General features: G+C 42.2%; 4 protein-coding genes and 1 long non-coding RNA gene across 8 annotated transcripts; 2 read left to right on the forward strand and 3 right to left on the reverse strand.

Moving 5' to 3' along the window:
* Positions 1 to 89: 89 nt before the first annotated feature.
* Positions 90 to 1,274, reverse strand: LOC116925256 (signal recognition particle receptor subunit beta). The gene is made up of 5 exons (XM_032931930.2): positions 1,046 to 1,274; positions 803 to 975; positions 602 to 741; positions 414 to 545; positions 90 to 350 (listed from the first exon to the last, which is right to left on the reverse strand). Exons 1-5 carry the CDS (start codon positions 1,149 to 1,151, stop codon positions 152 to 154), a joined length of 750 nt encoding a protein of 249 aa, XP_032787821.2. The 5' UTR covers positions 1,152 to 1,274; the 3' UTR covers positions 90 to 151.
* Positions 1,275 to 1,503: 229 nt separating this feature from the next.
* Positions 1,504 to 4,605, reverse strand: LOC116925249 (putative inorganic phosphate cotransporter). 2 transcript variants are annotated; one of them, XM_032931924.2, is made up of 11 exons: positions 4,372 to 4,605; positions 3,971 to 4,161; positions 3,384 to 3,617; positions 3,191 to 3,278; positions 2,895 to 3,118; positions 2,678 to 2,830; positions 2,473 to 2,605; positions 2,284 to 2,405; positions 2,098 to 2,217; positions 1,813 to 1,936; positions 1,504 to 1,702 (listed from the first exon to the last, which is right to left on the reverse strand). In XM_032931924.2, the coding sequence occupies exons 1-11, from the start codon at positions 4,463 to 4,465 to the stop codon at positions 1,614 to 1,616; spliced, it is 1,572 nt and encodes a 523-aa protein (XP_032787815.1). In that variant the 5' UTR covers positions 4,466 to 4,605; the 3' UTR covers positions 1,504 to 1,613. The 2 variants fall into 2 exon arrangements, with proteins under 2 accessions (XP_032787815.1, XP_032787814.1); XM_032931923.2 differs by having other exon boundaries at positions 1,504 to 1,708.
* Positions 4,606 to 4,743: 138 nt separating this feature from the next.
* LOC116925250 (suppressor of fused homolog) lies at positions 4,744 to 7,285 on the forward strand. Of its 2 annotated transcripts, none has more exons than XM_032931925.2 (8): positions 4,744 to 5,196; positions 5,322 to 5,414; positions 5,473 to 5,783; positions 5,848 to 5,953; positions 6,026 to 6,114; positions 6,203 to 6,518; positions 6,587 to 6,794; positions 6,922 to 7,285. In XM_032931925.2, the coding sequence occupies exons 1-8, from the start codon at positions 4,976 to 4,978 to the stop codon at positions 6,991 to 6,993; spliced, it is 1,416 nt and encodes a 471-aa protein (XP_032787816.1). In that variant the 5' UTR covers positions 4,744 to 4,975; the 3' UTR covers positions 6,994 to 7,285. The 2 variants fall into 2 exon arrangements, with proteins under 2 accessions (XP_032787816.1, XP_045031567.1); XM_045175632.1 differs by having other exon boundaries at positions 5,054 to 5,196; positions 5,487 to 5,783.
* Positions 7,286 to 7,686: 401 nt separating this feature from the next.
* LOC116925302 lies at positions 7,687 to 10,865 on the reverse strand. Its single transcript, XR_004395409.2, has 3 exons — positions 9,852 to 10,865; positions 9,525 to 9,775; positions 7,687 to 8,799 (listed from the first exon to the last, which is right to left on the reverse strand). It is a non-coding gene; the product is annotated as an uncharacterized LOC116925302 (long non-coding RNA).
* LOC116925264 (mucin-5AC) lies at positions 9,532 to 15,460 on the forward strand. Of its 2 annotated transcripts, none has more exons than XM_032931935.2 (6): positions 9,532 to 9,764; positions 10,865 to 11,516; positions 11,728 to 11,896; positions 12,202 to 12,433; positions 12,505 to 12,757; positions 12,873 to 15,460. In XM_032931935.2, the coding sequence occupies exons 1-6, from the start codon at positions 9,532 to 9,534 to the stop codon at positions 14,103 to 14,105; spliced, it is 2,772 nt and encodes a 923-aa protein (XP_032787826.2). In that variant the 3' UTR covers positions 14,106 to 15,460. The 2 variants fall into 2 exon arrangements, with proteins under 2 accessions (XP_032787826.2, XP_032787827.2); XM_032931936.2 differs by having other exon boundaries at positions 12,505 to 12,736.
* The last annotated feature ends 141 nt before the right edge of the window (positions 15,461 to 15,601 follow it).

Here is a 15,601-nt window from a genome sequence, read left to right on the forward strand (position 1 = left end):
GTTAGAAATCATATTATTGCATACATCAGAAAACATCACGACATTAAATCTATGTATGTGTTTTAGCAGCCAAGAAAAGAAATAAGGAATAGATGGATGTCATGTATTTAGGTCATTTATAGACAAGAGAAACACAATTAATTAATGAGGGTTAAGCAACTGATTGCAGCCACTTTTTCAAATTTTCCAAATCTTCTGTTTGGGCACTTGATGCGGCAAATTCCACGCGCAAAGAACGAATATCGGCAAACTCAAAATTCTTGCCTCCTTGTCCAAGGTAGAATGATTTTCTGTTTCCGCCTTCAGCTACAGCTTCTAGCTGGTTGGTTTGAGTGTTTCTCAGCACATTCCTTTTGGTTAACTGGGTAAAATATTTGTCTTTTTGGCAACATTTATCAATTGGTAATACTTACATTTCTTTTTCAAGAACAGATTGAATAACTTGGGGTCCTTTAGCTAAAGGATGATCTTGTTTGTTGCATAGGATAAGCACCTGGGGTCGGTTCGATGACACTACAGGATCACTCAGGATAGTGTAAAGGTATCTAATTACAAGGTGGTTTTATATAATTTTCTATGACCCTTTGTAATAAGAACATACTCAGCAACATCACGAATATCTTTGTTAAGACTAAAAGAATCAAGGACAAAGACTATCCCTCTTGCTGTGTTTTTGTAACTGTCAAAGAAGCGTTGGCGAACACGTTCATGGCCAGGGATATCAATTAATTTTAAGGCCCCCTTTGGTAACATACTTAGTAAATGTAAATAGAAAGTTTGGATAGAGCATATTATTTTTTACCTTATTAGCAATGTCTAATACTCCTACATTTTCTTTCATTGAGGTAAAGCTTTCAACAGCTTTTTTATAGATCAATTGAGAGAAGATTAGTGTCTTGCCAGATTCACACAACCCTACCAAGCAGATTCCACGACGTGATACACGTCCTTTTCTCCATACAAAAAGGAAAATAACTGAAAGAAATTGTAAAAAAAATTGATTAAAATCACAACAGCTGTCAACATGAGAACCATCAAATAGTACACAGCGTGATGAGACCAACAATCAAAGCGACTCCAATGGTTCCCCAATGTGCATGTTTTTCTTCCGCGTCTAAGACACCACGAAACGTCTCATCTTTTTTTGACATTTTCAACAAACGTAGCAATCCTTAACAATCTCAATAGTTAGCCGTTGTTTCGAAAAAATTTAACTTATTATTTTCGAGACGTGTCCCGTCGTCTACAAGTCCAGAACACCACCTATCGTCCCTGTAAGAACTGCATATCCTTAACAACGAATTCTCGCATGCAACATACAACAATTACAACATCCGTTGCATCTTCCGACATCTTACACAAAAATCTACAGGCTAATAACGAATCACATATTTAGCAGACTACGAATCAAGGAAAACACACGCAAGTAATAGAATGAAACGAATTTCGTCGATAGTGTGAAGTCGTAAGGGCTTTGAAAATCGGCTTAGTTTGTCGAAGATGTTCTTTTGGCTGCATTATTCTGTATTCCATCAACACATTTAAAGCGACATTTAAAACAATTCGATAAATTAAATTAAAATAAGTGATTCGAAATGTAAAGATTTATGGAATTAAAACAACGTATCCGGTTGGATGTAAGGGAATGGACGAGAAAGGAAATCATTGCTCTCTTCATTTTCTTCAACATGGATTGATTCCTCTGCTCCTACACATCCAAAACGAGGCAGCATGAGGAAAAAGAAAGAGAGAAAGATAGGTTTAGGTTAAAAATGGACGGTGTTCACAACAATTTTCTTGTTTTATCTTCACCGAGATCTTCGCATTCGGCCCACGGTTGTACTTGACTCGATCCAAATATCAAAAAGATCGTGTTGGAAACACAGTAAACTCCGGCAGCGATCAAAAATACTAAGCGCCACTGGCCAAGTGTTTGCTGTCCACAGAAAAAGCATGTAAAATTAAAACGATGAATCTAGAAAAGCTAAGAGAATTATGCTCAAATTTTCCGTTGCCATAACCAAGGATTAGAAGAACAAGTAAGACAAATTAGTAAATTAACGTATTAGTATTTAACGTTTAGCGTGTAAGACTCACGTTTCCTTTCACTAGCACGCCGACAGCATAAGGAGCCATGAATCCGCAGAGATTGGCTACCGCATTAGTAACACCAAACAAAGTACCGGCATATGGTGGCGCGATTTCGACAAAATTCACCTGGTCATCAATAATACAAACTTTGACGTAAATGGGCTTTTCAATTAAATCCTTTTAGAGCTCTACCTGAAAAGCAGAGTAAGAAGCACCACTGAGTCCGACGGCCAGGGTCAGCAAAATCACGGCTGCCACAGTATTACATCCAATGAATCCAGCACCTACTAATGCCAATGCTGGTCCATATTGTCCTGAAAATAATTTCATAAATTGTGAAATCAACCAGAAAAATTAAGGTCTACCTTTGCTTCTAATTACCTATCGAATTAAATATTTTCCGAACAGTTATGACTCTAAATATTTGTTTTGAAATGAGCAGATCTGCGATTGTGCTACATAACAGCGAAAAAAGCCACATTGCCAAATACGGTAGAGCAGAAACGAAACTATTCTGTAAATCATAAAATTTAAATTAGGCAAAAGTTTGAATAGCTACGCACATTCGGTGTTTCGTGGTACGTACTTGTTTCATATTAAAATGTAGTATGTTATCCATGTAACTCGGAAGTTCGGTCAATAGAGTGTAAAATCCCCAGGCATGGCCAACATTTGCGGCACCGACGGCCCAACAAGCTTTGGATCTAAACATGCATCGCCATGGAACCGGAGCACTTTTCTGCAAGACATATTTACAAAAATCGATTAATCAGCTTGCTGCTGAAGACAGAATAATGAGTTACCCTTTTGATGGAATCTCTTAACGAGCTGCAGATGTATTCTTTTTCTTCTTTAGAAATATTTTTATGGCGTGATGGAGAGTCAGCAGTCAGAGGCATCCATACAGCGAACCAAACTATACCTAACGTTCCAAATACATAAAATACTGTTGGCCAACCACCGTCGAAACCGTGTTCGCAAAGGATTCCCGACAGAGGTAAGGTGATAACTGTTCCAAACTGAGCACCTACAATTCATTTAAAAGTATTTCCGTGAGAGATTTGGTCATAACAGCAAAGTAACAGATTATTAATTGGACCTGTAAAGGCGAAAGCGGCCATTTTACTCCTTTCCCACGGTGGGGCCCATTCAGCAAGCATAGCGTACATAGCAGGAAACGTAACGCCCTAATAGACGTTTTAAATGATGATTATTTGTTAGACGAGACCAATCCATAAGAGCACCGGGGCTGTTTTCAAATGGGTCACATTAGTACGGCAATATCGTATTACCTCTCCCAATCCCATTAGGACGCGACAGAAGATCAGTAAAGTGTCACTAGCACGTGCAGCGAAGGGAGTCAATAAAGTGAAGACGGAAGTGCTGAGAATGCCGTAGCCAAGCAATTTTCGACCGCCAAAAAGCTCCGCCAACCTCCCACCAGGGATCTGCGTTAAAACGTAGCCCCAAAAAAAGGATCCGAGGATGATGCCTTGTTTATATTCATCCCATGCAAACTCTCCATCCTTTATTTTTGGTTGAAAATCGAAAGAATGAAGATCATTAGTTTCGTATGGAATTACGTTTGACGGAGAATGACAAATAGACAAGCTTAAGTTGTGCGCCAGTCTACAAAAAGTACCAGAGGCCTTTTCGGGGGCTCTATACAACAAAGCCTAGACTCGTGACAGGATTAACTCTCGGAAGAGAAAGATAGAAAATAGGGATGATAAAGGGATGAACAACGTCTACTGAAAGCTTCCAATACATCATCTCTGAATATGGACCCAAGGGCATAGCGTACACGCAAAGCCGAGGATTATATCCTAGTAACTTTGCAGTTAGGTTTGACATGTTTACACCGTAGGAGTATTTTTACCTTAACTAGTCCAGATTGATCGCTTCCCGGAGTCACCGGGCAGATATCGACTGCTGTTTGATTGATGTGCGGAATGGCGCTTTGGTTGACCATCGCTACGATCGTCACGGATAAATTCACCCTCATGGCATAGACATTGGCAAACCCCAAGAAACCCAGTAAGACAAGGGTATGCCTTGTCCCCCAGCATCCTGTTTTCAATAATAAAAACCCTGTTACTACATAACATTAATCTAGTAAGTCTAAAACAGAAGACAATGGATCGCAGAGGACAAAACATGCATTTTCTTAACATAAAGCTGTCGATTGTCTCTCCCTGTAGGTTCAGATATCAAACTAGGTACAGAACAGAATAACTAGATATGAGGGCAAGCCTGCTTTCCACACTACACAATTGATACCTTGGTCTTCATCATCCTGAGGAATTAATCGTAGCTTTTCATCTAACTCGTTGGGTTCGACTGGATTCACAAGTAGACTAGATTGTTGCACCATTTTACACTACTTCTATTGCACTAGATGGGGAAAGTTGGACGGGAATATTAAACTATTAAAATAAATATGCCATTGGTGCAAATTGTGCAAAGGAGACGGGTAGTTGTGCGTGTGGGTGGTATTTTTTTGTACTTGGAAATGTAAATAAAAATACTGTGGCCGATCGATGACACGTCTATTAGCCTGCGGCTTTATTCATAGATGTCTCTCATGAAGGTAAGGATTTCGTGTAATTTTAATAGCTGAATCTTCAGAAAAAATATACCCAAACGATTTTACGGCTTTTTTCAATGTCTATAAAGCATTTTTTTAATTGATCAGACCACATGTTTTATTAAAGAGTTAGATTCACAAATCATATAAACTAGTGCTGCCAAACGATTGATGGCGGGGCTTTTTTCTAAAAATTCCTCTGCTAGGTAAAAAATGTTTGGAATGGAGGCTTTGTGACCACAAACAAAAGTGAAAAAAGCCTAATTTCTTATGTAGGGATTAAATTAAAGTCCCAAAATGCAAAAAGCACAAGTGCACGTCTCTTCAGTTAGCAACACGTGTGCGCCCGGAAATGTGACAGGTGCTAGCAACAATTTCGTTCCCGAAAGTGCTCTTGACGGTCAACAGTTCATGCCGTCTTCGTCGGCCCTCGGCTTGGAAATATTATATGAATCATGTAAACAAGTGTATCCTCACCAACCAAACCCTCTTCAGGTGACAGCGTTCATAAAATATTGGTGAGATGATGGTTTTAAAAACTGGAAAAATGTTGGTGACCTACAGTCATCAACAGTTGTTCCTTTTATCAGAGTTGACTGCCTGATTCCAATCGAGAAAATTAAATATGGGTTCCTTATTACAGGCTTGGTGGTCCCGATCCATTAGATTATATAAGTATGTATGATCACCCAGGAATACCAGAACTACATATTCCACCACATTGGCATTACATTAGGTGGGTTAACAAAGATATGATTATTTGCAAAACACTTCATTAAATCACTGTATGACAGTTTTGGATTAACAGACTTACATGGTGATGGTAGGGTTCATGAACCTTCAGGACCAGAATTTCCTAGTGGTTTCGGTTTTGAGTTAACTTTCCGACTTGCCAAAAAATCTGGTGAAGCCACATCACCCCCCACTTGGCCAGCAGCTCTGTTACAAGCCCTAGCCAAGTATGTTTTCCACACTGGAAATTCCTTCTTCGCTGGCGATCACGTTTCTTGGCATTGCCCGTTGGACGGGTCTGATTTTGAATGTCGTTTGCAACACATGCTGCTGGCGGAAGATCTTCTCTTGCCACCGGTACAGGGGCCATTAGGTATAATAAATAAAGCGCCTTAAAGAAATTGACAAAAGGAATCCAAATTCAAATCATTTGGCAGGCTCTGTAAAGTTTTTACAAGTCGTCGCTGTGACGGAAGAAGAATTACAAATTTCCCAACATTGGAACGGGACGAGCGTTTTGGAACTTTTGCGAAGAGTTCCTTCGTAATTAAACTTTCTAGTTCAAACTATCTTTCTGTACAGTTATTTTCAAATTTCTTTCTTTCTTACATACAGTGCGGGAGGCCCTTGGCTGGTTGCCGACATGCAGCGTCAGTTATCACTATTTGAATTGCAGCCATCCTTCCGCCGTGAAGTCGAACATGGTACACAAAAGTTTGCTGCCCCTCATAGGAGCCATTTTGAAAAGTTATTTATAGGATCCGATGTATTTCCCTCTTGTCATATTTTTAGGAATCGATCGTGATGGATGCAGTTTATCAGGAGTCAGCGCCCGGTGCCACTGGGAGGAGAGGAGAGTCACTTCGAAGACGGGTTCAGCTTGGAGAAGTCCGGAAGATGAAGAAGAGGATGACGACTCTAGTAGTCAGGAAGACGAAGAGGATGAACCGGAAGCAGCAGCCGGAAAAGCGACCCTCGGGCGCCATCGACCAACGCCTACTGATAGTGAGTCCACCAGTGGAGAAATCTGGCCAATTCGACGTCTATATAAGGGTGTTCATTTAACGCTCAACTTGGAAGCTGCGTCTCTTTTGCCCGTCGTTCTTCGGTACGGTCCATATCTAATCCTTGTTATATAAACTTCTTTTTTCAAGCAAAACTTTTTGGTTTATATAGAGGGCGACTCAGACATGACCGACATTTTACCTTTAAAGCTGTGGCGGGTGAAACGGCCGTGACGCTCCTGACGGGCAGAGTGGGAGGCGCATTGGCGTCTCCGTCGGCTCCTCTCGTCGCCAAAGGTCCTTGGCTTCAGATCCTCGTTGACTCGGAGTGGTTAGCCAAACTTGAATCTGATCTGGCTTGTCTCCAGCAGCCTGAAGGGGTGATTATACATTTTACTATCGCCTACTTTTTTCGTCTATTTTTAAATATATTCAAATATTGATGGATGCCATGCTAATATTGGCATGTCTGTCTGACCCTAAAACATCTTTGTTTGCATCTTCTAGTTGGTCGTTCCCAAAACGTTTTGCTGGTTTGATCGACAGATGGCGTTGACGGTAGTACCGGATGAATTATGACGGCTGTATCTTGCCTGTCTACTAGTTTTTCTTTTTTTTTGTTTTTAATGTTGTTTTTCTTTTTCCCACCCTTTTTTGCCTCCTTTCTTTATCTATTCTTTTTCCTTTTTACAATTGTAAACTGTAACCACGTGCCTTTATTATTATTCCTCGTGCTCGCGTTATTATTCACGCGTGGAAAAAGAACCTGACCTGCGTGAATATCCCTTTTTTTTTTATAAACCGTCTTTCTCAACTGGGCGATGTTGACGGAAGCTGCGTGTTTGCTGCAATTATATGACGTTGAAAACTTGCCAATAACTTTCTTCTCTCTTTTAAGACATATTCGTTTGCTTTCTATTATTAGAAGTTGCACGAGGTGTACCATACACAACTCGCGTTTTGTTCTCTGCTCTTAAAACCTTGGCTTTCGTGCAAAAAAAAAAGGAGGGGGGGGGATCCTTGAAAGAAAAAGAGGCCATCATCCCAGCCTTTAGTCGTCTAAGAGTTCTTTTAGGGGGGGGCGTGCAGACATACGTGCAGCTGATAGGAGAGAGAGAGAGAAAAAACGAACGACCGGAGGTGGTATGTCACTCAAGCGCAATTAAAAGCAGCATTGGTCATCTTAAACTATAGTCTGAGTCAAGTAGAAAACGTTTTTTTTTTTTTCATCGGGATGATTTTTATCTTTTAAGCAAAATCAAAAACAAAAAATTATGTAACAACGCATTTATTTTCTGCGCGTTTGTTTTATCTCAACAATTTTTACTACGAGATTTTTTAAAATGTTTTACGAAAGCAAAAAAAAAAAAATCGGGAGGATGCGTAAAAGAGGGTTGGTGAAAACGAAGGAAAAAGGAAAGGAAAAAAGGTTCACGGCATCGATCGGACGGGCCAGTCTCCCTGGACCCTGCGCCGATGATGAAGGAAAAAAAAAAGAAGAGGAGGGGGAGTTGATTCCACTGCACACACGTACGAGGCTCTTAACACAGACGACGGATGGAGGGGGAGAGCCTATCAGGACGAAAAAGAAGAAGAAGAAGAGAGAAAAAAAAAGAGCGGATGCTGAGAGAAAAAGAGAGGGGAAAAGAAAGAACATGGCCGACTCCCGGCAGGAGGGCCCTGGGTGGGTGAAAATGGGGGGGAGTTGCTGACTCGGGCGGCTGAGGCTTCTTTTTATTTTTTACGCGTTCAGACTTTTTTAAGAGTCAACAATGAACTTGATTCTCACCCAATCATCTTGTAGAGAGAAAAAAAAAAACTTTTTCATTTTGAATCCCGCGGGAAATGTTCGACGTACCGACGTGTATGGAGCCCATCAACGAAAATTGGGTTTCTTCTTTTTATTCACGAAGAATCGTTTAAAAAAGATGACGTAAAAAGTATAAAGAGTGTCCAGACACACATATATACGCACTTGACGGGAGTTTTTAAAATGAAAACAAGAGACGCCATTTCTTTTGAAAATAGATGCATGTGTGTGTGCGTAGATTCCCCTCCTCCCCGTGGCCAGCAGGACATCCTTATTTTCATCTGGTTTTTCTTCCATCCACTTGTTTTTCGTCATTCTCTCATTCTCGCCGTTTTCTGAATGTGTATGTACGAGCAAAAGACGTCGTCTTCGGGGGCTCTCTCGGTTAACCTTGGAGAACACCCGACGCAAAGACTTTTTTTTCTAAAGGTGTCTTGTTGCCATTGTAAATTTAGACCCCCAACACAAGTCCAACACAAGAAGTTTTGGCATTCAACATTTCCATCTTTTTTTGTTCAATTTTTTGGTCAGCAGCAGGTGTCCCCACCCTTTTATTAGGTCATACCACCACACATCTATAGATTGAAAAAGAAAAGATTCTTGAATATGGTAAAAAGAAAAGGAAAGAAAAAGAAAAGAAAAACAAGAGTGTGTTGATCGTGTTTTGGGTTCCCCCATTCCGGAATTTATTTATTATTATTATTTCTTTTTTTCGTAGCTCCAACACTTTTTGATGTTCTTTTCGATGGTTGAACGATATATGAATCGATAGTTAACAGAAACGACGATTCTTTTTTTCTCGCTTTTTTTCCCTCCTTTCGTCCAAAGCGCCCGCCCCCCTACAAGGAAGGCAGTTCTTTATACACACTTTTGCTAAGTCGTGCCGCTAGAGGAGCTTCAGTCCAGTTGAAGCTTTCCGTGCGGTGAGGTCGCGGCTGTCGCCTACTCCTCGCCCCTTTTTCTCTTGGCGCCAAACATTTTTATTTTTATTTTTTTATTTCTTTTTACTTTCCCGCATCACATCTTAATACCCGACAAGCAAACAAACACGAGAGTGAAATACAAACGTGAAAAACAAGAGAAACAAAACAAGTGTTGATGCAGGTGCAACGTGCAAGGCACCATGTGCGTGTTACCCAGTGTCAAGTGAAACCATTGGCCATCGTGTAAAGGCACGTGTAAGTTTCACTGCGGATCTATTTTTGAACTGTGCCAAAGTTGAACTCGTGGAGAGAATCACACAACATAATTAATAAATTGCACGGACTAAACAGGACTAAGAGAGGGAAAACAAACTCACGTAAAAAATGCCAGCAGCGGCCGCCATCGGTCCCGATGGGCAGATTATGCGACCGAGAAAAGGTCGACCACCCAAAGGTGGTTACCCGTATCCGTATCCGGCGTCGACCGATCCCGCCCGCACCATCTATATAGGCAAGAACAACGCCCGCCACTGGGCCGATCTCAAAACGCGACTCGGCTACAATGGCGACGTCGATTTCGTCTCTTTTCTATTGCGCCTTGCAGAAGAACGTCTCAGGTAAAATAACTCTTAAAGAAAAAGACAAATAAAAAAGATTATTCATCGTGTCGGCAGCGTTGATGATGATCATTTTTGGGTACACACAATTCCGAGGGTTCAAAAAATGTCGTGTCATCGTCAGGTCGTCGTTTCTTCTTGTGTTATTTTTCTTTTACAACCCCCCAAAAAGAACGAAGAGGGAAATATAAAAAAGAATCGAAACAAAAGAAGAACGTTCTTGACCATAGGGGAAAGAAGGCCCCCCATTCCACCCGTTGGGTGACGGTCAGTGGGTGGTGGATCTTTCCATCTGATGGGGGGAAAAGAAGGCGCGCGCGGCGCCACAGTTCTTTTCTTCCAAGTTGCGTCTCGGCCAACCGCAACCGAGAAAAGCGAGGGAGGCAACTTTGCCTCCCTTTTTCTTTTCCCCCATCAGATGGGGTGGTAAAACCCCTCCATCGCGGAGGGCTGGGAGAGAGACAAGATCTCCCGCGGTGACCCGAAAAGTAGAGGGTAGACTTCTTTTTAGTCAGAAGATGGGTGGAGCCAAAGAGGCTGAGTGACGGTCACTCTTCTTTTTCTAGGCCTAAGGACACGCGCTAGCAAAAAAAAAAAAAAAAAAGAGGAGAGTTGTGGAGGGGCGGGGGGTTCAAGGTAGTAGGGTGGTGGGAGGGCTACTCTGGGATCCAATCAATAAGGAAAAAAAAAAAGCTCGGCAAAGAAAGATGGCCCTTCGCCCAAGAAAAGAACCCCCTTTTACACACACACGCCCTAGAAGAAATCAATCCGAGCCAAGACTCGTGTGTGTCCTCTTTTTCTCGTTCAAGGAGAGAGAATCCAGGCAACTTCTTTTTATGTGTGTATATATATATATATATACTATCACGATTTATACTACGCACTTATGAGATGACGGGCGTGCAACAGTTGTAGAAGTTGCCAGTTCTTTTTTTCGCTCTCATTTCTAAAGACTCGTAAAAGTGTATTTCTTCGCTAGCAAGGTCACATGCAATTTAAAAAGCCTATGCGGAAGAAGTAGACTAGTACTTTTTAATTGCCCTGAAAAAAAAAAATCATTTGACCTCGTTATTGAAAGTATTTTTACGACGTTTTCACAGCCAAGAGGAGCAGGTATGCGAGAAGCCAAAGCACCGCAATCAAATCAACGGCGGCCGGGTCGATCAACTTCAACAGCCAGTCCAGCAGCAGCAGCATCATCATCAAAGGGCCGGCGGCAGTGTGCCCTCTGGAGACGATGTCGCCAGTCATCCGCACCATCATCATCAACACGACCTTGAGTTAAGACGCGCCTCTTCCTCCTCTCCGCGTCGTAACAACGAACCCAAAGACGACAATCCCGTGTCTTCCGCCCATCCGCACAAAAAACTCAAGATGGAAGAAGCTGCTGCTGCTGCTGCTGCCGCTGCAGCCGCCGGATCTTCAACTGCTGTCGCCGTGGACGATGATGATGAAGACGAAGAGGACGATGAAGAGCATCCGCATCACCATGGTTACGATTACCATCACGCCGATGGAGTTTCCGCAGCGGCCGTTGCAGCTGCAGCCGCTTTCTCCGCTCACAACGGCAACAATCGGAATCACGGTCCGACTGGTGACCAACAACAACAACAACAACACGCTAGTTACCCTTCGGATGACGACGATGATGATAACATGGTGGACGAAGAAGATGACAATAGTCTGGCCAATACGTCGACCGCGGGCGATCACGACCAGGGCGGCGAATACGTTTGCAATTTTTGCAACAAGGTAACGTCGTCGTAAATAATTTTTAATGCTCTCGGGCGGATTATTTTTTATTGGACCGGTCATTGCTTGACAACAAGGATTTTTTCAACGTATAGTGGCCAATAAAATATTGAAAAATGCAATTTTTGTTGCCATTGGCGATTTTCTTTTTTTGGGGAGGAGGCGTTGCCATTAATGCGTACCATTTATTCATTTTTTTTTTTTTTTTTAGAGCTTCTTGCGACCGACTTATCTAAACGTTCATCGGACGTACGGCTGTCCGGCCAATCCAGACCGTTGCCGCCCTCAGTGCCATGTATGTGGCAAAGATTTTTCGCAGCCGCAAAAACTCAAGGCTCACATTGAAGCTGAACACGCCGGCAGCGATTTCGGCCATTGCGGTACATTTTTAAAACCTTTCAAATCTTTGCCGTGTCCATTTAAGAAACATTTTTGACAGCTGTTTCTCCTCCCACTACATTCTCTTGTATGTTCCAGTCACATTTGAAAATGACTTTCGGGTGGAACATTTCTCACCTTCGACTCCCTTTTTTCTATACCGCCCGCAGCTGGCCTGACTCTCGATCAATAAAACAGTCTCTACACACACACACGCTCGATCCACACACACGCACATCTTTTTTTCTCCCGACATACCATTACCTTCTCTCTTTTTTTTTTTCTTTCCTCCCCGTGATATCTGTAGATGACGGCTCAAACATTAGCGGAGGTTTGTCCGGCGGTGGAGGCACTCATCATCCATGTAAAGCCTGTCCAGCCGTCTTTACCACACGAGCCGCTTTGAGACGTCATCTGGGTGAAATTCACGGACAAGGCGCTTCGGGCACGTGCGTTTGCGACCAATGCGGCAAACTCTTTCAAACGAAATCCAATTTAAAAATCCACTTGTTGACTCACTCGGGAGTCAAACCATTCAAGTGAGTTTCGTGACACGCGGGAATGCAAATAACGGGGATTCAATTGATTTTTGTTGTTGGAAATTTTCAAGGTGTCCTGAAACGGAATGCGGATTGGGGTTTTCAACGAAACAGTGTTTGCAAGTTCATTTGCGTAAAGCTCATGGATTCAGTGAGGATAATATGCCGACGGTGCAACGCAGCATCCCGTACACTTTCGACGCCTATTCCGGTGGCGTCATCAAAGATCCTGGCCGTGGCAAATTACCCGATTTGCCACCGACGACACCGACCCGATTGCACCTGGATCCTAGCGGCCAGCAGGTGTTGTTCGATACAATTGATGTAAATGTTTTTATTTTTTTCCCCCTCATCCTCTTTATTATTTCTCCGAAATTGATTCGACTCCACCTTTGTTTATTTCCGTCCATTGACGTCCTTCTTTCTTTTATTTAATTAGGATGGATCGAATCCGCCGGGAACTCCGAGAGCTTCATATCCGATCCCCGAGATGCCGCGTCGGGGTAGGAAACCCGGTTGGCGCAAAGCAAATTCAGTTAACGGTGGAGGAGGAGTGAGCGGCCATAGTGGTGTAGGCCTATCCTCGCAAAACACGAGTTTATCGGACGAGATTCTGCACAAATTACGACACGATAAGGATAACGATGTCCTCAATTCCGGTCCTTTGCCATCATTTACCTCTTCAGCCGCAGCCGTTGTGGCCGAATTGGCCATTCAAAGTTTAGCAGCAGCGGCCGCAGCGGCAGCAGCTGCTGGTAATGGCAGCTCCCCGCCGGATCACCATGCTGATCTCAATTCTCCGGCTGGTGGTGGTGGTGGTGGTAGACAACCGGTCAACTACCACAACAGCCCAGGACCGATGCCGATGACACCTGAACCGCAAGCAATGGCGCTCAATTTAGCAGCTTCGCGGAATCAAAGTACGTACGGTGAGTCGAGTTATCCACCGGCCAGTCCTTCTCCATGGCAGCAACAACAGCAACAACATTTTGATGACAATTATCCATCGTTGGCACGTCCACAAGCGGTCAGTGCGCGTGCAACTCCCGGACCTGGTCAACAACAACAAACTTCAACAGCCTTTTATCCCGAACGACCAGCTAGTTGTTATTCATTTGATGGGAATCAACAACAACAGAATTACAATGCTGGACAACTTCTTCAACCGCCCCCTACACCAGGATCGATGACGTACGGTTCAAGTAACAAACTTCCACCAGCCTCACCACAACAACAGCAACAGCAACAAGATCCTTCACGATGTGCAACGCCATCATTGAGCAGTAGCGAACCTTCGTTTGCCCGGTTCGCTGCTACGGCGGCCGCGGCTGCAGCAGCAGCTGCTGCTGCTGTTACCGGATCTTCAGCTTCATCCGGCCAACGTTGTCCACCGACTTCAACGAGTCCTGGATCAGCTTCCACGGCTGGAGCGGGCACAACAACAACGACTTCATCTTCTTCCTCATCGACGAGTGGCGGAACGAATCCGTATCCAAGTCCAGCGCCCAGTCCAGGCTATGCGGCCGTGACATCGCGCGTTTTTTCCGGCAGTTATGGCCTTCAAAATTGGGGCAATGTCAACATGCAGGGTCTTTCAGGCTATTCGCAAACCTATCCGCTTCCTCCACCGTCACCCTACCCCCGTAATCATCCGTACGGCGGATACTATTGAATGACATCTGGACGAGATGCATATTCCAAAATTTAATTTCGCCAATTTGCCAAATTTTTTTTTTTTTTACATACCGGGATGTCGCAATTTAGTGCGCCATTTTTTGAAAACAGAAAAAATAATCGTGTGGGTTTTTGCTGTTTTCAATTCAAAAAAAGAGCTGTATACACTCTAGTTGTGTTTTATCACTTTTGTGCGTGAGCCCAACGGCTTCCCCCGTTTTTCTTTTTCTTTTTTTTTTTCAATCTTGACAGCATGTTGTTTTTTTTGTTGTTGTTGAATGAAGTGGCAATCTTTCTGGGGGAATGCCTCCCGTTCTTTTTAGAGAGAGACAGAGAGAGAAAAAAAACATTTTGGATAGTTTTTTGTTTGTTTTATATTAAAAAAAAGAGAAATACTAAGAAAAATGTGTTGCTTGTAGCTGTTGTGTTTGGAATCTTATCGAAATACTCTCTTTATAAAAAAAAACACCCACTTTTCGTTTAATCTCGATACCCGTGTGTTTGGATTGTTTTTGTTTTTTATTATGGATGAGAATCTCCCCCCTCATTGATTGATTGATCTTCTTTTTTTATTTGTTTGAAAAATGAATGTTTTTCTCTTTTTTTTTAAACCGGTACGTGTTGGACGTTTATAACCGTGAAAAATATTGTTTATTCATTTTTTTATTTTTCAATCAGTTTCCAGGAAGGAAAACCCCGTGTGTTTTTTTTTACAATTTTTTTTTTGTTCACAAAAAAAAAAGAATTTTTTCTTTTTTTGTTTCAAGTTTTTCTTTTATTCTTTTAACCATACCAAAACAAAAACCGCCCCCTTCTGTGTGAGTGTTTGTGTGTCACGTTCGTACGGATTTCTTGTTTTCTGTGTGTGTATCTCGCGGTGCGTGAGTTTTTTTATTATTATTTCAGCTTCCACACACTTTTATTTTGTTTCTTTAAAACTCGCCAAAACATCGCCAAAAACGAGGAAAAAAAAAAACCACGCCCTACAAAACAGGAATGAAAAAAAAACGCGACATTGATGATGTTATGTATACATAATTAATTATCCTTGTATAACTCTTCACTCGTATCGGAGACTTCTTATAATTTCTAAACGAAAATTCCCACATAGACACACGTTTGGCGCTTAATTCTTCCAGTGATACAAGAAAACAAAACAAAAACACATAAATTCATCGTTTTTTTTTTTAATTCTCCGATAAAGAAAGAAGCCACCATTAAAAGTTGTTCTTTAATTTGATATGACGTTGTTGCTTTACACACTATTCCGTCTTCATCAGAAAGCCATTATGTCCACCATCTTTTTTGTTGTCTTCGAATACATAATAAATTGTTCTTTGGATGAAACGGAAATTGACGTATGCTTCGTATTTATTTCTGTCCAATGCTAAAGAATGTGGCGTTCAAACCAACAGGTGGCCTTGGAAAAGATTTTCAAGGAAACGTATACATATATATAAAAAATGTGAACCCACAACTCACGCAACAACCCGA

This window comes from Daphnia magna, linkage group LG6 (genome assembly GCF_020631705.1).
Source record: "Daphnia magna isolate NIES linkage group LG6, ASM2063170v1.1, whole genome shotgun sequence".
NCBI lineage: Eukaryota > Metazoa > Arthropoda > Branchiopoda > Diplostraca > Daphniidae > Daphnia > Daphnia magna.